The sequence below is a fragment of the Balaenoptera acutorostrata genome, chromosome 5, assembly GCF_949987535.1.
Source record: "Balaenoptera acutorostrata chromosome 5, mBalAcu1.1, whole genome shotgun sequence".
NCBI classification, from domain to species: Eukaryota; Metazoa; Chordata; class Mammalia; order Artiodactyla; family Balaenopteridae; genus Balaenoptera; species Balaenoptera acutorostrata.
The window spans coordinates 94,300,250-94,319,757 of NC_080068.1; the positions used below are offsets into that span (position 1 = coordinate 94,300,250).

General features: G+C 37.6%; 1 protein-coding gene and 1 pseudogene across 1 annotated transcript in view; both read right to left on the bottom strand.

Moving 5' to 3' along the window:
* Nucleotides 1-19,508, bottom strand: part of LOC103004921 (cytosolic beta-glucosidase) — a 146,419-nt gene that overhangs the window by 91,386 nt on the left and 35,525 nt on the right. Inside the window, 1 exon segment of the mRNA XM_007187637.2 lies at nucleotides 7,658-7,885. Within this exon segment, the coding sequence (XP_007187699.2) occupies nucleotides 7,658-7,885 (228 nt within the window).
* LOC114238555 (U4 spliceosomal RNA) lies at nucleotides 17,120-17,236 on the bottom strand (annotated as a pseudogene).

Genomic DNA, 19,508 nt, shown 5'->3' on the forward strand with positions numbered 1-19,508 from the left:
AGAGGATGGCAGAAGAGTGGATGGAAGAGATGCAACAACAGAAGAAGAGGCACAAGAGATGGCAGCATGAGAGGGACTCAACCTACTATTGCCGGCTTTGAAGATGGAAGAATGGAGCTACCAGCCGAGAATGCAGGTAGCCTCTAGAAGCTGAAAATGATCCTCGGCTCACAGTCATCAAAGAAATGGAGACTTCAGTCCTACAACCACAAGAAACTGAATTCTACCAAAAACCTAAATGAGCCAAGAAACAGACTCTCCCTTAGATCTTTGAAAAATTGCAGCCCTGTAAGCACTGTGGTTTCATCCAGGAGAGACCTGTGTCAGACTTCTGACCTACATAACTCTAAGGTGATAAGTTTGTATTGTTTTAAGCAAGTAAGCTTGTAATAATTTGTTGCAGCAGCCAAGGAAAACTAGTATACTCACCAAAGTGTATAAAGCTTTTCTTTCCTCTCTCACTAAAAGAGCACTCTGCCATCCCATCTCTGGGCCTCTGTAAGCCCACATTTCCTCACTTGTAAAATGGAATATCCAAAGATTTGTATGACGGGATCATCTTGGTATTGGACTGTGTTAAGGTTTTTATAGCCAATGCCTTCCATTGGCTTTGAATATAAAAATAATATCAGCTTTCATGTTTTGCATTCATACTATATGTAGATAACATCACACATTTTGTTTAATCCCCGCACTACGCACAAGAGGTAGGCATTTTTAGTCTCAATAAACATATGAAAAAACTGAGATTCAGAGAGTGAGTACCGGACATAAAGCAACAATGTTGTCAGATGGCACAGCCAACATTTAAAGCCAGTCTGTCTCACTACAAAGACTGAGCTGTTCCCACTACAACATTCCCCTTATCACACTAATGTTTCAGATCCCAAAACATGGTGATACTGTTTCCCTAGCCTTAATAATCACCACTTTGGGGGGCTTCCCTGGTGGCTCAGTGGTTGAGAATCTGCCTGCTAATGCAGTGGACACGGGTTCGAGCCCTGGTCTGGGAAGATCCCACATGCCGCGGAGCAACTGGGCCCGTGAGCCACAACTACTGAGCCTGCGCGTCTGGAGCCTGTGCTCCGCAACAAGAGAGGCCGCGATAGTGAGAGGCCCGCGCGCCGCGATGAAGAGTGGCCCCCACTCGCCGCAACTAGGGAAAGCCCTCGCGCAGAAACAAAGATCCAACACAGCCATAAATAAATAAATAAATAAATAAATTTTAAAATAAATAAATAAATAAAGGGAGTCTATAAATAAGGTTCCATTAAAAAAACCAAAAATCACCACTTTGGAGCTGATTCATAATATCAGGGTTTTTTGTTTTTAATTTCTGGAATAATCAATGATTTATAAGCATCATTAAATATGGCACTATCATTAATGATGGCAATCAATGTAATTCAAACAACAGGATGATCTGCAATTGAATTGAAGCTAAAAGTTTTTAAGTAAAACTTTTTTTTTACTCGTCAACATGGCAGAGCAACAAAGCATTACATACTTAATATTTATCATCCCAGAACTGAGCGCTTTACTTCTGGTTTGTACAGCTTATTTGGTGTTGTAATGAAACTTTCCCATGAGGCAGTGGAGTGAGGCTTTTAAGAGCAGAGCTCTGGAGTCAGACAATTCAGTCAAGGGATTGTGGACAAATCACGTGGCCTCTCTACACCCACGTTTCCTCATCTGTTAAAGAGGAATATTAATAGTGCCACCTCAGGAGTGTTTAAGCTTTGAAGGAGAACAATAGAGAGTTCTTTAGCTTTATGAGACTCATACAATTCAGGGTAACTAATTCTATGCATAAACATGTATTTTTAAATGATCGTCTGTTACTAATCTAGGGAGCATGAAACCCCGAGAGGTCATTTGGACCCTGTTCTGCACCTGGATATTTAGGGCAGGGTTATTTTCAGTATTAAAATCTCCACAGCCTTGTTTCATAGTTACTATCATCGTCTCTGTTTTAATTAAACCCACTTCTTATTTGATCTTTGAAAATATGAAGCATATTTAAGTTAAAGGTCTTTTGGAAATAGGGAAAAGAAGCCCACCCACATTAACTCAAATGTAAAGGTGACATTAGAGGTAGAAGGCTGGTTAGTATGTGATGCAGTGGGCATTATTTGAAATCAGTGACGTCAGATACCCAATGACAGGAAAAAATCACACTGGAAGGTAAAGGAATTAAAGCTGGCAGCTGAGAAAATCTTGCGTCTCAGGAAAGACTGATGTCTCCCATCCCAACTTCTCTCAACACATCTACTCCATTCCTCTCCTGCTCAAAGAACCAGTTTCCTTTGTGCATCCAATTTGCTATGGTCTCAAAATGGCCATCCCATCTGCCAATGCCACCTCATAACCCTAGTGCCTACCACCCACCAACTCAGCCTCTCAGCTCCTTAATTCCAAACATCCCTGAGAGAGGAAGGCAGTTGAGCAGGATTATCTTTTTTAATGAAGTTAGACAAATTATATGTCACAGGAAAATAAGTCTTTGCCTCATCCAGTCAGCTGCGGCCAAGAGCGGAGCAGGATTACGTAGAACAAAGAAATGGGGAAATTTGCTTAGAAGGGGATGTGGCTGAAACTTGCAAAGATGATGTCTCAGTCCATAAAATAACTACACTGGAATTCTCCTAGTCAAACTGTAAATGTCTTAACATAGAATTAATTTTGACCAAGTGCCCACCATGTGTCAAACATATAACTCTCTAGGTTCACTCCTCGCTAGACCCATACCACCAATTTCTTTCACTGACCTATCTTCTCTTGACATACTGACTGTGTTAGTTTCCTATTGCTGCTCTAATAAATTACCACAAACTTAATGACCTAAACCAACACCGAGTTATTATCTTACAGTTCCAGGCATCAGATGTCCAAAATGGTTCTCAATGAGCTAAAATCAAGATGTCAGCAGAGCTGTATTCCTCCTGAAGGCTCTCAAGGAGAATCCATTTCCTTGCCTTTTCCAGCTTCTAGAGGCTCATGGCCCCTTCTTCCATCATCAAAGCCAGCACTGAAACACCTTGTCTCCTGTCTGACCTCTGCTTCAGTCCTTATATCTTCTCTCTCTGTCTCTGATCCTCTTGCCTCCCTTTTTAAAGGATCTGTGTGATTACAGTGGTACCATCCAGATAATCCAGGATAATCTTCCCATCTAAAGATCCTTAACTTAATCACATCTGTGAAGTCCCTTTTACCATGTAAGATAATATATTCACAGTTTCTAAGAATTAAGACATGGACACTTTGAGGGGCCATTATTCAGCCTACCTCACTGCCCAACATAGAGTAGGAGATTAATAAATGTTTCTTTAGTTATTTACTTAACTACCATTCCTGCTAACTGTGCTCATATTTTAAATCTTAAAGTGCAAAAGAAATTCTGCATAACCATTCCTTTTCCTTTTTGTTTCCAATACTTGGGTCTTTTGCTAATCACCTGAAACTTACATTTGCGGCACATATGAAAATGCACTTGAACAGTTGAGAAATACAGAAAAATGTGATTTCAGTTGCCAGCTCAATCTCTTCTTGTTAAACCTCAAAAACTTGACATTTGAAAGAGAAAGACTGTGTAACAGTTCCATTTTGTAAAATATTCTTCCAGCTTGGGAACACAGGATTTTACTTACAAGTTTCTAAATGTCCTCTCATCAAGCTTTAAAATAGGGAGTCAAATACAAAAACAGGAGTTTCTTGGAAAAGATAGTGACAAGGGTTCTCTAATTCTTTACATGCTCTTTGAGAAAATGTTTAAACAGAGAAAACAAATGATGGCCTTTCTGATCTGAAACAGTTCCAATTGCTTCAACAGATCACTGCACAAGAGTGAGCAACCACTTATTGAAATTCTGCCTACTGGAAGCACTTCCATTGCCCTTTTGTTCATAGAAAAGTCTGTAATGTTAATCAGCTATGGCTTTACAAAAGCTGGTGCCAAACATGAAAAGCTTAGTGCTGGGAGCACGTGATCCCCACGTGAGAATTGCACAAGTGAATCCTTCACGTTGTCCAGGTGGCCCCAGTGACTCCAGCCACTACCACCACCCTCTAGTTTTTCTGCTGCCCTGCTCTTGCATTCCTGATCTACAGTGAGCTCCATGAACTCCTGTGTATCTTAAGGTGGTGTTAAATAACTGGATATGTTGACGTATTGGTACAGGTCCACAATCCTTTATCTGAAAATCTTGGCAGCCATGTGTTCAGAATTTGAGGATTTTTAGAAAAGAAACAGAGTACATATTATGTATTAAGTTTAACACCCCCAATGGGTGTGGGTCAGTATCCCTTAATATTTCCGCAGTAAAATAGATAAATAATCTCACCAAGCAAAGTGAACTGAGATGATAAAAAACTTTCCCATCAACTCAGGTCAGCTTTTGCTGCTAAATCTGTTTTAGAGAGCTTACTAACTTACTAAACCTAAACTTACCAAAAAGGATTCAATATTCAGAACCTTTTGGATTTTAGAACTTCACATAAGGGATTATGGACCTATATTACAAGTTGGTGGGGTTTTCTTTTTTAATTTTTATGCTGTTTACCATCCAAATGGAAGCTCAGTTAAAAATTCCAAACTGCTAGAATCATAGGCTAGAACAGTGGAAAGAGTTTTAGTAATTCAGTGCTTCCACCTGATGTTACCAACAGGGAAACTGTAGCACAAAGAATATAAGTGGTTTGGTGAGGTTGTAAATGTCTCTGGATCCTACTTTCTGACATCAGACAGACCTAGGTTGAACTCAGCTCTAACTAAATTTGTCATCTTGGCAAATTTATGCCCAGCCTTACACCCCAGATTACCACGATTCCCTCTGTTTAGGAAGGGCCCTCTTTCACAGGGCTCTTCAGAGCACTAAATTTGCAAAAGCAGGTAGTGAGTTGCACATACTACATGCTCAATAAAAGGCAACCATTACTGCCCTTAGAGGGATCTGTATGGTTATTATTGACCTAATTCAAATAAATTCTGTTAAGTGTTTACTGAATTCATCCCTGCAAGATACTGTACTAGGTCACAGGGGTGAACAAGGCAGAATTATCTCCTTTTTACCCTGTAAAAAATTCCAGGGATTCTCTTATCTTCATTATGAGTATGTAGACAGAGTCCCTGACACAGAGTAGACACTTAATATATGTTTGTTGGGTTGACTTAAACTCAAAGTGCTCACAGTCTAGCAGGGGATATAATAATGCCAAGAGTGAAGAATGTAAGAAAGACCCTAAGAGTTTTTCAAAGTGCTATGGGAATTTTTTTTTAAGATTCCTTTTGTCTTGGAATAGGGAAAGACTCTAAAGAAGAGGAAACATTTGTGCTAACCCTTAACAGTAGAATAAACATTCAGCGGGTATAGTTGGGAGTTTTTTTAAAACGCCAATCCAGGCAGGAGGAAGAGCTTAAGAAAATTTCTACAAAGCTGGAAAATCGCATAGCATGTTTAGTAAGTAATGGGTTATGTGCTTAGGGCCTTGCGTGGAGGAATTGCATGGACCACGTGCATAGGTGATTCAGCCTTGAATGCTTCAGAGGTGAGAGAAGACTAAGTCAAAAACTGGAATGATATATGAAGGAGTTTAAATGACAAAAAAAAATTTTTTATCTTGCTTTGCTTTAGCAGGAGATGATGCAAGCCACCATGACTTGGGCCAAGCTTTCAGAAAATTGCTGTGGTGGCATTTTGTATGAAGGATTAAAGGACAAAGAAAGAGAGTGAAAGTAGGTATAACCGTCAAGGGTATATCAAAAACATCTAAACCAGGGCAGGGACAGAGAAGAAGGCTAGAAGGGGAGAAGTTAAAAAGGCATAAGAAGAATGGATCATATTTGGCAACCAATTAGACCTGAGAAGCAAAGAAACGAGAAGATTCAAAGATTACTCTTAGTTTTTAATCCTTGAGGGTTATGATGGTGCCAGAGAAAAGAGAGGGTACAGATGATGGATTAGAACGGTGGAAAATTATGAGTTAACTTTTAAACTGAATAACAAATTACCTACTGTTCAAAGTCAAAAAAATAAAACTGGCAGGTGATGCCAAGAAAGTAGACCTTCAACCAAGAGTGGTTAAAAAAAGGGGCTAATGTCTTTAGAATCAAGTCATGAACCTGCTAATCTTGCATTGTCCTTATCTGGGGGAGGCTACTTTAAGGCCACATGCTACGGGCGAGTCCATAAATTGTGGCTCCATTTCACCATGCAGAGATTTCCCCACATGACAGTGCAAGTGCACAAGCCCACCTAGGAACTGTTATCCCAGGTTGTTCTCACTATGTAGGAAATCAGATAACTTACTCAAAAAGAACCCCTCAGTATCTATGCCGGCCCCTTGGGCTGGCCGGGTAGTGAGGCAAGCAGGTGACTTCACGCACAACCTTGCAGCTGTGAGATGCTGAAAGTACATGCCTCTCAAATTGTCCACGTTAGGTCCCTCCTTGCCTCACCTAGTCCCAACCCTGGGAGTAATGTGAAATCTTTTCCAGAACAAAGGAGCAATAACGGTTCTTTATTGAGAAGTCTTTAAATTGTGACGCAGGGGTTACAAAGCTTTTCCTATAAAGGACCACATAGTAAACGTTTCAGGCTTTGCATGCTGTACTGTCTTTGCCCCAACTATTCAATTCTACCAATTACATTGGGAAAGCAACCAACTATATGTAATGAATGGGCACGGTTGTATTGCAATAAAACTTTATTTAAAAAAAAAATAGGAATCAGGCCAAGTTTGGCCTCAGGTCATAGTCTGCTAACCCTGTTGTGTGGAAGGAGCTAGCCAGACCTTAGGCTTAAATTCCGGATCCACCAAAAAATAAAAATTTACAAAATATCTGGATTTGAACATGCACCTCTGTAAAATGTGATACTTATATCTTCCTCATTGATTTGTGGGGTTTAGAGAAAATATATGTAAAATGTATTATAAATAATAGGCTTTCAAATAGGGCAGTAGTCTTTTTCATTACAAGGCATAACATGAATAATAACTAACACCTACTGAATGCTTTTATGCTATACCAGCTACTACTGTGTAAAGCACTTTAAAAGATTATTTCATTTAATCTTCCAACAACACTCTGAAGTAGGAGTTACTACAGTATCCCTTTCTACTCATGGGGAAACTGAGGCACCAAGCGATGCCCAGGAGATGCTTACATAGATCGTGTGACGTCGCTGGCACTTAATCCCAAGTAAACAGATTCCAGGGGCTCTGGTGCTAACCTCTGCGCTAGTTAATTAGCTCCACTATTTCAGCTTCAATTGAAATGCTCAGAATCTTCTCAAGTTCCACAGGGCTTTTCATGACTCATCACAGCATAACACAGCTCAAAATAGTTTACACACAACTTTTGGAAATTCACCTTCAGTTCAACAGTCAAATAACATCTTGCATAAATAAAACACTTATTCCAACCCCCTTCCTGCCCATCTATTTCCACCCCTCCCAACAAAGATCTCCAGTTGAGGGAAGCCAGAATAGTCCTGAGAAAGCTAATGCAAACCCATTTCAAAAAATTTATCCTATAATCACTCTAAAAACTTGCAATTTCAAAGCTACACTGCAAAATAGCATCCTGGATTAATTATGCCAGGCTGTAGCAATAACCTTGAATTAAAGCTGCAACCTTCTATTTTTAAGAAACACTTGCCTTTCTGGTTGATGAAACCTGTCGTCCCATCAGGTAACAGACGTGACCAGGAAAGAGAGAAGCGGTAATGAGTCAATCCAAGCTGTTTGATACATTTCAAACCTTCCTCCCACAGAGTGTAGCTGCCACAAGCTACATCGCCAGTCTGGTTCTTGAAAACTCTGTCTCTTCCCTGATGGGTGAATGTGTCCCAGACACAAGGGCCTTTTCCATCTGTATCCCAGCCTCCTGAGAAAAAGAAGAAAATGAAACAGTTACACTCTTGACATCAAGAGGCATATGTGGAATGTAAATATTTGTCACCCAAAGAACATCCCTCATTAACTCAATGTATCATATTGATAACTTTAAAATATGCCTTTAAAATAACATGCATGAGTGGGTTATGTGTTCAGCTGTCCTTGATCCCTGAAGCTGACTGGTGGCAAATGAAAAACTGTTGCATAATGCCGTGGCATAGCAGGCTTTCACGGTTCATTATCTGAAGATCTCCCAGCTGGTAGACAGAGGCAGGGCTCAGCTTATGAGTGTCTGAATTTAAAACATCTCCTCCTTGTGAACATTTCTCCTGGCCATGACTGACATGCCTTGTCCTCGTTGTGCACAAAGCAGTCTCGGGACCTTATCTTTGACCCTTGACACCTGAACCCTAGCCTCCTGTCATCTGACCACAGAGCCTGAGATGGTCCAGTCAACTACTGTGGAGAGGAGGTTAGTTTTTGCCATTGTTGGGATGATATTGGTATCCTACATTCATTCCTTCATACCTCCCTTAATTCAGCAAATGCAATGTGTCAGGCTCTATGCTAAGCACAGTGGCTACCACGGTGAACTCTGCTGTGCTTCGGGTCCTTGGAGAACTTACACGCGATTCAGCCAACGCAAGGACCGTTGCGTGAAAGCCAGGGAGGGGCGTTTATCCAGATGTGGGCAGGAGTCCGAAGTCTCTTAGACAAATGGCTTCTAGACAGAAATCTAAAGGAAATGTTGACTCATCAAGGTGAATTTCTCAGAGGTGGGAGTGGTGGGAAAATTTTTAAAAAAGAGAAGCCAGGGTCAGAATAAGCCCAGAGGTAAGAGAGTGTCACACATTAAAGGGACAGAAGGTAAAAAATTACATTAGATTTGAAATCCCTGTTCACATAGAAATTTTGTTTAAAATGGTAGTTAGAATCCATTTTATGGTATAAAGGAGTAATGTTAAAAATCTCATGACTCCCTAATTCTACTTCTAAGGGCATACGTTAGAGGAACGCTCATGTATTTTCACAAAGAGATTATATGAGATTATTGAGGCAGAGTTTTCTGTAATAACAAAATCCTGGAAACAACCTGTTTCCTATCAACAGTAGAACAGATCATTAATTTTGGGTATATCCATAGAGAGGAAACACTAATCAGCTGTTAAAGTGAATGAATCAGAGCACAGATAACCCTCTGCTCTGGTCTGAACGTTTGTGTCCCCCCAAATCCAGAGGTTGAAATCCTAACACCCAATGTGATGGTATTAGGAAGTGCGGCCTTTGGGAGGTGCTTAAGTCATGAGAGTGGAGCCCTCCTGAATGAGATTAGTGCTCCTAAAAGGAAACCCCACCATGCTCCCTAGCTCCTTCTGCCCCGTGAGGATACAAGAAGTCTGTAATGTGGAAGAGGGCCCTCACCTGGCCATGCTGGCACCCTAATCCCCAACATCCAGCATCCAGAACTGTGAAGAATAAATGTTTGTTGCTTACAAACCCCCTAGTTTATGGTATTTTGTTAGATCAGTCCAAGTGGACTAAGACATCCTCGAAACTATAATATTAAACAAACAAAAAAAATCAAGATTCAAAAGAATGTATACAGGAATGAATACATGGAACACAGGAGATTTTTATGGCAGTGAAACTACTAAAACTGTATATGGATTTTCCACTGTGCTGTGGGTCTGCTCCCCTAACCCTGACTTGTTCATGGGTGAACTGTATTCTGTATGGTACTGTAATAGTGGATACATGACATTATACATTTGTCAAAACCCATAAACTGTGAACTTTATTTAATAATAATGTATCAATATTCACCCATCATTTGTAACCAACGTCCCACACTAATGCTAGATGTTAACAGTAGGGGAAATTGGGGGAATGGGATATATGAGAACTCTGTACTTTCTGCTCAATTTTTCTATAAATCTAAAATTGCTCTAAAATATAAAGGTTATTAATTTTAAAAAGAATATATACAGTACTTTTATCATGTTTTATGCAAAATATGTAAAACAAAACATGGATTTTCTGAACACAGACATATGAGGTAAACATACAACAGCATGCCTGGGGATGATCACTTCAGGCTGCTGGTTGTCTTTGGGTAGAAAATGGAGGGAAATGGAAACAAGGAGGAGCCTGAGGGCCCTTTGCATCTCTTATGTTTCACTCCTTAAGCTGGCTAACAGGTATATGAGAGGCTGTTGATTACATTATCCACAATCTTTTTTACATACCTAAAATAGTTTGTAATGACTTTCATGTAAGAAAGGAAGTCACAGCTAGAATAAATAGACTAAAGCAATTATAGAAGTTTTTTCGATCCTCATTTAGCATTTACTTACTCATATTTTTTGCACAATTCTAATAGGATTAGATGTAGTCTCCAGACCAACAAAAAGAACCTGGGCTATAATTTATGGGAGAGAACCATGAGGAGACAGGAGAGGCTGCTAAAAGAAGGAGCTCTGACAAAAGCAAAAATGACAGTTGATATCAAGGTAGGGTAATAAAGATCTATACAAAGAAATCATGAATATTAAAAATTGTACTCTGGAGCCATGCCAAATAGAGGCAAAAAGTTTTATACATCCCAATGGCTCTCAAGCTATGTCTGTATATAAGGTTTAGAGGGAGGAAGAAAAAGAATACTGGTATTCAATCTCAGAATGAAATAGGTATGAATATTAAAATGCAATTTTGGTCAAGCGTGGTGCTTATAGTTTTGGTTAACAGATTTACAATAAATGAAGAAGCTTAACCTCAGAGAGTTTAGGCATAGTGTATTGGTAAATGTTAACAAGTGGCTATATGTTAAAAATGTATATACCAATATGTATATATGTTTATTATAAATTTTATTGATATAAAGGATGTGTAATACACCGTCTCCAAGTAATAATATGCAATGCTCTTTACTGTAAATTCCTTATAGCCAATTGATTCTCATACAATGCTTGTTTAGATTTTTGCCAAACTCTTATATCGGGAGACAAACTGCAACATACAGTCTGACAAATGTGAGTAGTCCTCACATGACTGTTGACTGATATCTTTGCTTAAATTAACAAGCACAATGAAAGGAAAATAACAAAGATGTACCAGAATTTCACTTGTTCATTAGTCACATGAGCAACTTCTTTGCTGAATTGGATAATAGTTTTCAAACAGCGGAAGAATATTTCCTTGAATTTTTTGTCCTACTCACAATGTAACAGTTACAGACATGACACACAAAAATTTACTTTTTCCACTGGTATAAATACTTACACATGACCAATTTCAAGCAACCAATGTGACAGCACTGAAGGCAGAGTTGCAAAAAGATGAGCAGTGGCACATCATTATATAGTATTTCTTCTACAGATACAAGAAATCTAAACAGCTTCAAGGGCATAGCTAATAATAAATGTAGTAAAATACTGAGGAAGTAAGGATTTTGAGTATTTATTACCCCTTTTTAATATAAATTATTTACTTATAAGTTTATGTAATTGAATTTTTAATGCTGGCTGTGTTTAAGAATCAGTTCATAAAATTGCTGAAAACTTAACAGTAGGCACTGGTGAGCCAGTACAAGCTGGCTTCGCCACATCACTGATTGTGACTTGCCTAAGATCACACTCTTAGTAAGTAGTAGAACCAAGATGTGTCTCCAGATCTGTCTGATGTTGAAGTCCAAGTCCTTCCATTGGACCACACTGCTCTTAGTAATAATGACTGACTAATGAAGGAAGAGTCAACTGATGCCCGTGCTACTCAACTTATGAAGCCTAAGAAATGCATAACATGACTTACACATTTTGGAAAACAGTCCATCTGAAGTGCTTAAAACAAGTTTTGACAATTGCAAGAGGTAAATGTCATTTAGCAGGAAAATGTACTTAGGTAGAGTAGCTCATTCTAGATATATACTAGATGAAGTACATGTAAACAACATTGTTTCTATGAGAACTAGAATATGAATTGCAAATTAACCAGTATAAGTGAAATTTTGATTTAAAAATATACAGTGGCCTTTAAAAAAATAAAAAACTTATATAGTGACCAGTACTCATTAGTACTTGAATGTAAATTTTCCTGAATGAACGATATTAATAACTCATTTGCTCATTAGGGATCTTCTCAAGATGTAATTATGTCCACATATTAAAAGTTTATTGTTCTTTATGAGGAACAAGACTACCGTTTCCAGGCAGACTACATATCCTGAGCAATCCTTCAAACAACTACAATTGCCAGATGGAATATGGGAAATGTATTATTAAATGTGCCATAGATCTGGCAGGATGTTAGGGAACCCAAAATCAAAGTGAGAGGTAATTCAGAAGCATAAGTGAGTAGCAATACAGGCTTTTGTCCTGAGAGCATCTGAGAAGGCCAGATGATGTGAGCTTGCATTTTAATGGCCTGTGGGACAAGGGAGAAAAGAGACAAAGTCTAAAGCTCACCAAAATGGGAAGCCTGTGGTAAGATGCTCACATAAGTCTGATGATGCAAGGACTTCACATACAGTGCCAGAATAAACAACAAGCTCTGCCTAAAAAAGAGACAACAAAGCAGCTAGCCTGTGGGAGAGAAATTACTCCTCAATATTTGTAACCACAACTCAGCTCTCAAACCATTAATTAAGTGTGAGAATGGAAAAAGATTTTAGCAGACATACAAGCTCTGACAGGATACTGGAAAAAATTTTTCCTCTCATTGGATATTACTGGAGGATAAATTTCTCCAAAACAATGATGTAAACCAAGAAAGAGAAAGATCCAGGATCCAGGAAATGAGGAATCTGGCAGAAGAAATCTGTGGAATGATGTAGCTGTGCAGCAAACCCAAGGAGTAACCAGTCCATGGGAAACCAGCCTATTTCCCATAGCCTATTTCTTCAAGAATATTATACTACTAGAATATTTAGTTTGATTTTTTCAAATTTTAAAAAATTTACTAGAGAATTGTCAACATGCACAATAGTACAGTGAAGCTCCATGTACTTGTGGTTCAGCTTCAGCAGTTTCCAACTTTTGCCAACCTTGTTTCATCTTTAGCCCACCAACGCTTCTTCATTTAATCTACACACATTTCAGTATACCCTCTAGCTGACAAGAATATTTCTAATTGGGGTAAAACACACATCACATAAAGCTTACCACCTCAACCATGTTTAAGGGTACAGTTATGTGGCATTAAGTACATTCACATTGTTGGGCAATCATCACCATCTATCTCCAGAACTCTTTTCATTGTGCAAAACTGAAGCTTTGTAACAACTTAGCAATTATTCCCATTCTAATTGTGCATGGGGGTGGTGAAAGTGGTAAGGAAGAGGGAGAAAAAGTGGACAAATGGGTAAATCTTCATCTTTCACAGGGAGAAGTCAATAGGTTATGCCTACAACAGGAAAAAAAAACTCAAAAACTAGTAATATAAGCATGATATTTAAGATATAGAAGTCAATGTCAAAAGGATTAACCAAAAGAATTAAAAGGGATTTCCTCTAGAGAGAGGAACATGGAAGAGAACAAGGGATTGATGGTTTCTGAAACAGTCTTTTTTTGACTCTTTAAATTATTTTGCTATATTAACTTTAGTTAGCATGAAGATGAATTTAAGAAATTATATTAAACATTAGAAAAGATGGCATAGAAAATAGACATTATTAAATATGTGGATAATCTAAACAAGCTATTAAAGTATAAAACAATAATAAAATGTCTGTTTTGTGAGAATTAAAATGAATAACTAGATAGTACTAAAATGCTGGGCCAAAAAAAAAAAAAAAAAAAAAATATATATATATATATATATATATATAGGCACCAAGGTAAGAAATCAGAGTTAAAGCGTTCTCAGATTCACAAACTGTCTAGAAGGGGACTAAAGATATTGATTAACATTTTACTTTGCTATATTTTATATTCAGGTTAAAATTTCTAGGGTAAGCACTTAAAGAAAAAAATGTAATTTCTTTTTAAAGACAAGTCCAACACATATATAGCAAGTCTGTGCCAGGCTCTGTTCTAAGCATTTTATATATATTGATGCTTCGCAACAATATTATGAGTAACTGCAATTATTATCCCCATTTTTGGGTAAGGAAACTGAGAAATGAAGAGGTTAAATTAATTTGCCTAGATCAGTTTGTACTAAAGCTGAGATTCTAACTCAGACAGTTGAATTCCAGAGCCCATGCTCTTAACCATTACGCTAAATGAGGAAAACTAAATACATTTAAAAGAGGGCAGGAAAATAATAAAAAGTAAACAAAGAAATAAGAAAAATAAAAGCATAAAATAAGATGGTATGACAAGATATATAATCACTTATAACAATATGTCAATGGGCTATACTCCCCAGATAGAAGACAGAGATTATCAGACTATATATATTTTTTAAATTTAGTGACATACTGTTAACCAACACATCTAAGACATAAGAATATAAAAACATTGAAAGTCAAAATATAGAGAAAGATATCCACCCCCCAAAAAAGCAAAGGACTTCAAGGAGGGAAAAAAAAGCACTAGAAATAAGGTGGGTCACCACATAATAACAATGCTGTTTTAAATATGTATGCATCTAAGAATCTGGTTTCAAAACATGTGAAGCAAAAATTGACACAACTGAAATGTAAAGTTGACAAATACACCTCCATAACCCAAAACTCCACCTTGGGTTTTAATCAACCCAAGTTCTAGCAAACATTTAAAGAACAAAACCAATAAACTTTACTCTTTCATGAATTATTCCAAAAAATAAGAAAGAAAGAATTCCTCAACTCATTTCACATGGTTAGAATAACCTTGATACTAAAACCTCTCTCAGCAGCTGAACCAAGAGAGAATAAGGATAGCATTTATTAACAAACTTGATCTAATTGATATATATGACATTGCACAAAAATGAATGCTACAACTGAAAAATATACATTGTTTTCATGCAAACAAAAACATCATGAAAGCTGAGCACAAATTGGTCCATAAATAAAGTCACCATAAATTTCAAAAAGCTGGAGAACTACAGATGGTAATCTCTGACCAATGATGTTAGAATTCAATAACTAAAGAACATTAGTTTTTTCTTTCAAAAATCTGAAAAGGAACATCGGAATAGCTTAAAATCAAAGATGGCATAATAGGGACTTCCCTGGTGGTCCAGTGGTTAAGACTCCACACTTCCACTGCAAGGGGTATGGATTCAATCGCTGGTCCAGGAACTAAGATCCCGCATGCCATGTGGCGAAGCCAAAAAAAAATTTTTCTTAAATGCTAGGGCATGCTAACACATGTATATGAAATCTAAAAAAAAAAAAAAGAAATGGTTCTGATGAACCTAGGGGCAGGACAGGAATAAAGACGCAGACAGACATAGAGAATGGACTTGAGGACACGGGGAGGGGAAAGGGTAAGCTGGGACGAAGTGAGAGAGTAGCACTGACATATATACACTACCAAATGTGAAATAGATAGCTAGTGGGAAGCAGCTGCATAGCAAAGGGAGATCAGCTCGAAGCTTTGTGACCACCTAGAGGGGTAGGATACGGAGGGTGAGAGGGAGGCTCAAGAAGGAGCGGATGAGGGGATATATGTATACGTATAGCTGATTCACTTTGTTATATAGCAGAAGCTAACACAACATTGTAAAGCAATTATACTCCAATAAAGATGTTAAAATAAATAAATAAATAAATAAAATGTAAAAAAATGCTAGGGCTAAAATAATAAAAAATTAATTAATTAAAAAATAAAGAAGGCATAATAGTGGTCAACAGAAAATACTAAAAACTAAATCACAAAAAATAGTAAAACATTGTGATATCTAGTTAATGCATGTATTAGAAAAAAAGCAAGACTTATAGCTAAAAAAATAATAAGAGTTATAGCTAATAAGCCAAAAGAATATATAATGGAATTATAAAAAATAATCTGAGAAAGAGATAAAAAGAGGGGAAAGAGAATAAAGACAGATGAAACAAATAGAAAACAAATAGCAAGATGGTAGATTTAAACCTAACCATATAAATAATATCAATGAAGATGAATGAATCTAAACAACCCAATTGAAAGGCAGAGATTATCAGATCGGTTAAAACACCAGACTCAGCTATATACCGCCTATAAGAAACCCACTTTAAATATAAAGACAAAAGAAGGTTAAAAGTGACAGGATGAAAAAGATGTACCATGCTAACACTAATCAAAGAAAACTGGAGTAGCTATATTAATACCAGGGTAGATTTCAGAGCAAGAATATTACCAGGTATAAGGAAAACCATTTAATAATATTAAAAGGGGTCAATATATTCAGGGGATTTACAATCCTAAATGTTTATTCACCTAATAACAGAGATTCAGAATACATGAAGCAAATACTGATTGAACTGCAAAGATAGACAGATCCAGATTTGTATTTGGATAGTTCAATTAAAAAGACCAACAAGATTATAAAAAAATGGACAAAAGATGTGAATAGTTCCTTCACAGAATGAGAAACACATGGCTAGTAAACATTTAAAAACACATAGGAGATCATTAAAAAAAAGGAAAGGCAAATGAAAACCACAATGAGATACTATTCTACAACCACACAGTTGGCACAAATTTAAAAGTTGGGCAATATCAAGCATTAGAGAGATTGTTGCAAAGCAAGAATGTTTATACACTGCTGATAGGAGAACAATACAGAAATATCTAGTAGAGTTGAAGAAGCACATATATCAAAACCCCATAATTCACATACCACCATATATCCTGTTTCTACAAATGTAGACCAGGAGACATATATAACCATGATTGCAAAGCAGCAACAAAAACCATCACTGGAAACAGCCCAAATTTCCTTTGTCAGGACAACAAATCAATGAATGAATGAATAAACTATGGAATAGCCATACAATGATAGACTATACAGGGGTAAGAATGAATGAACCACATCTGTATCAACATGAATAAATTTCCCAAATATAATATTGAGAGGGAAGAAGCAAAAAATACACACAATGCATTTCCATTTATACAATGTCCTAAACATGTAAAGCTACACAAGAAATTGTTTAGCTATATAGTCTCACATGCTATAATCATAAAGAAAAGCAAGGAATGAATAAATGCAAAACTCATCTTAGTGGGTACCTCTGGGAAAAGGGGTAAGGAGAAAGTACTGAAGAGGGGGTCCTAGAAATATGGTGAGTATGTGGATATCAGTTTTATTTTTGATTCTATACACATAAATTATAAATGTTTTTTGCTATTGTTTTTTGGGAAAAGTTTTCAATTAGCAATAATCACGCCTCGGATAAACATCATTGGCTACGATACTGCCACTGCACAAAGCCTGCTATTGTTTTTTGAACAAACAAATCTTATAATACATTTCATTGCTCATAATAAGGGCCATTTACTGAGCCTTAGCTTTCTATCACTCCTATATCAAAAACTTACATCGGCCATCTCATTCTTCCCCTCACAACAACCCTTAGAAGATGTACTACTATTACTAATAAGAACAAAAGTATAAATATTGAGTAACTTTCCAATATCACATAGCTAATAACTGTGACTATCAAAACATGATACCCCAGTCCTACCCTTATCGACATCAACAGTTTAAACTCCTTCATTACTTACAACTTAGGTGAGTCTTAGACAAAATGAAATCTTTCTTTGTGAATTAATGTTTTGTTCCACCTCTACACATTTCCCAAATAATAACTGCAATATCTACCTTCCTTTGAGGATCTCACAGTCTAGTTGATATCAGACAAATAAAGTCTTAGACAACATTAAGATAAAAGCTATATTAAAATCATGTAAAAGCACTATGGAAGAACCAAGAAGCAAGCACTCAAGAGTTACTTCCGTCATTGGGAGGCCAGGTAGACTTGCCCACGAGAAAACAGTTTAAGGCAGGTGTTGAAAGGTGAGTAGGAGTTATAACAGTGGTTCTGATAAGGGAAAAGCAAACGCGTAATTCGGTGGCAATGGTAGGGGTGAATTGCAGAAAGAAGGCACTAGAAGCCCAAAGACCAGTTAGCAGGTTGTTGCAATATTTTTGGCAAAAATGACAAATTCCTGTATTTTGTTTTTTTAGTAATTTGGAAGAAAATAAAATTGTCTCTGAAATTCTTACCATAGGAGGACATAGAAAGGATTCCCACAAAAAATGTAAAATATTGACATTACCTACAAATCAAAATATCAAAAACTTACAAGGCGGCAAAGGATTATGGAAAGAGCACAGGCTCTAAAGCTGGCATAGAGGAGTTTCAGCTCCATCTCTACTTGACTTCTCTGTATATGAACTGAGAAGATAATATCCACTTTGTAGGGTTCTCATAAAGATCAACTGAGCCAAAGCCAAAGTGTCTAGCAGGGCGGGTGGCAGACAGTATGTGTCCAGCAAGTGTTAGTTTTCTAGTCTTCTAGACTCAATGCAATAAATACTAACTAAAAATTTACACAAAAAGTGACCATTTGCTCTTTTTCCTTCTTTCTGTGGCCAGCTCTTGATGCCAGAGTACACATGTAGGAAGCAATTAACTCATATTTGCAAACTTGCCTGTGATGAAGATTCAGTGTCTGGACCTGCATGATTGGGTCTACAGGTCCTCGGCTACCTGGTTTAGAAGCTGTCATTACAAATGGTGTCATGTCACTTTCACTTTTGCCATGACAATGCCCTTCGTGAGGACATGGATCTATACAGACCTCAGTCCTCTGCACAAAGGAAATCATGTCAAGCAAAAACTAAATAAGTGTGTGACGTGTGTGTGTGTATATATACTTTTCCTTCAAAACCCCAAAACGACCTTACTTTACAACCTCTTCTCAAGAGCATTCTCTTAACTCTTCACGATCACACACTGGACAAATAACACATAGTGTCGAGTCAACATTAAAAATATCTTTTGCCTCCTTTGCACTTTGAGCTCTGTCAAGGCAGGGTCCAGGTGTCACTTATTTTTGTTTCTCCAGTAGCAAGAATGGCATATGGGAACAGTGTGTGCTTAGGAAAATGCTTTTTGTGTGGCATGCTTAACATAAAATAAGAATATTGATGTTTGCTATGTCACTGCTTCACAGAAATGTGGAAAAGCTGTCTCCATGTTTGTAAGTGATTGCAAATTCTTTACTTGAAAGACGAAATATAGGACTTCCCTGGTGGCACACTGGTTAAGAATCCACCTGTCAGTGCAGGGGACATGGGTTCTAGCCCTGGTCCGGGAAGATCCCACATGCCACAGAGCAACTAAGCCCGTGCGCCACAACTACTGGGCCTGTGCTCCAGAGCCTGCGAGCCACAACTACTGAGCCCACGCTCATAGAGCCCATGCTCCACAGCAAGAGAAGCCACCACAATGAGAAGCCTGCACACCGCAATGAAGAGTAGCCCCCGCTCGCCACAACTAGAGAAAGCCCGCGCGCAGCAGCAAAGACCCAACGCAGCTGAAAATAAGTAAATTAATTAATTTTTTTTAAAAAGAGGAAGTATAGTTAAAAATTCAAGTAACTGCCATTCAAAAATTGTGACCTGATGTACTTTCAAATGAAAACATTTATATATTTTTACAACTAACATTCATTAAGAATATTAGACATAACTATTTT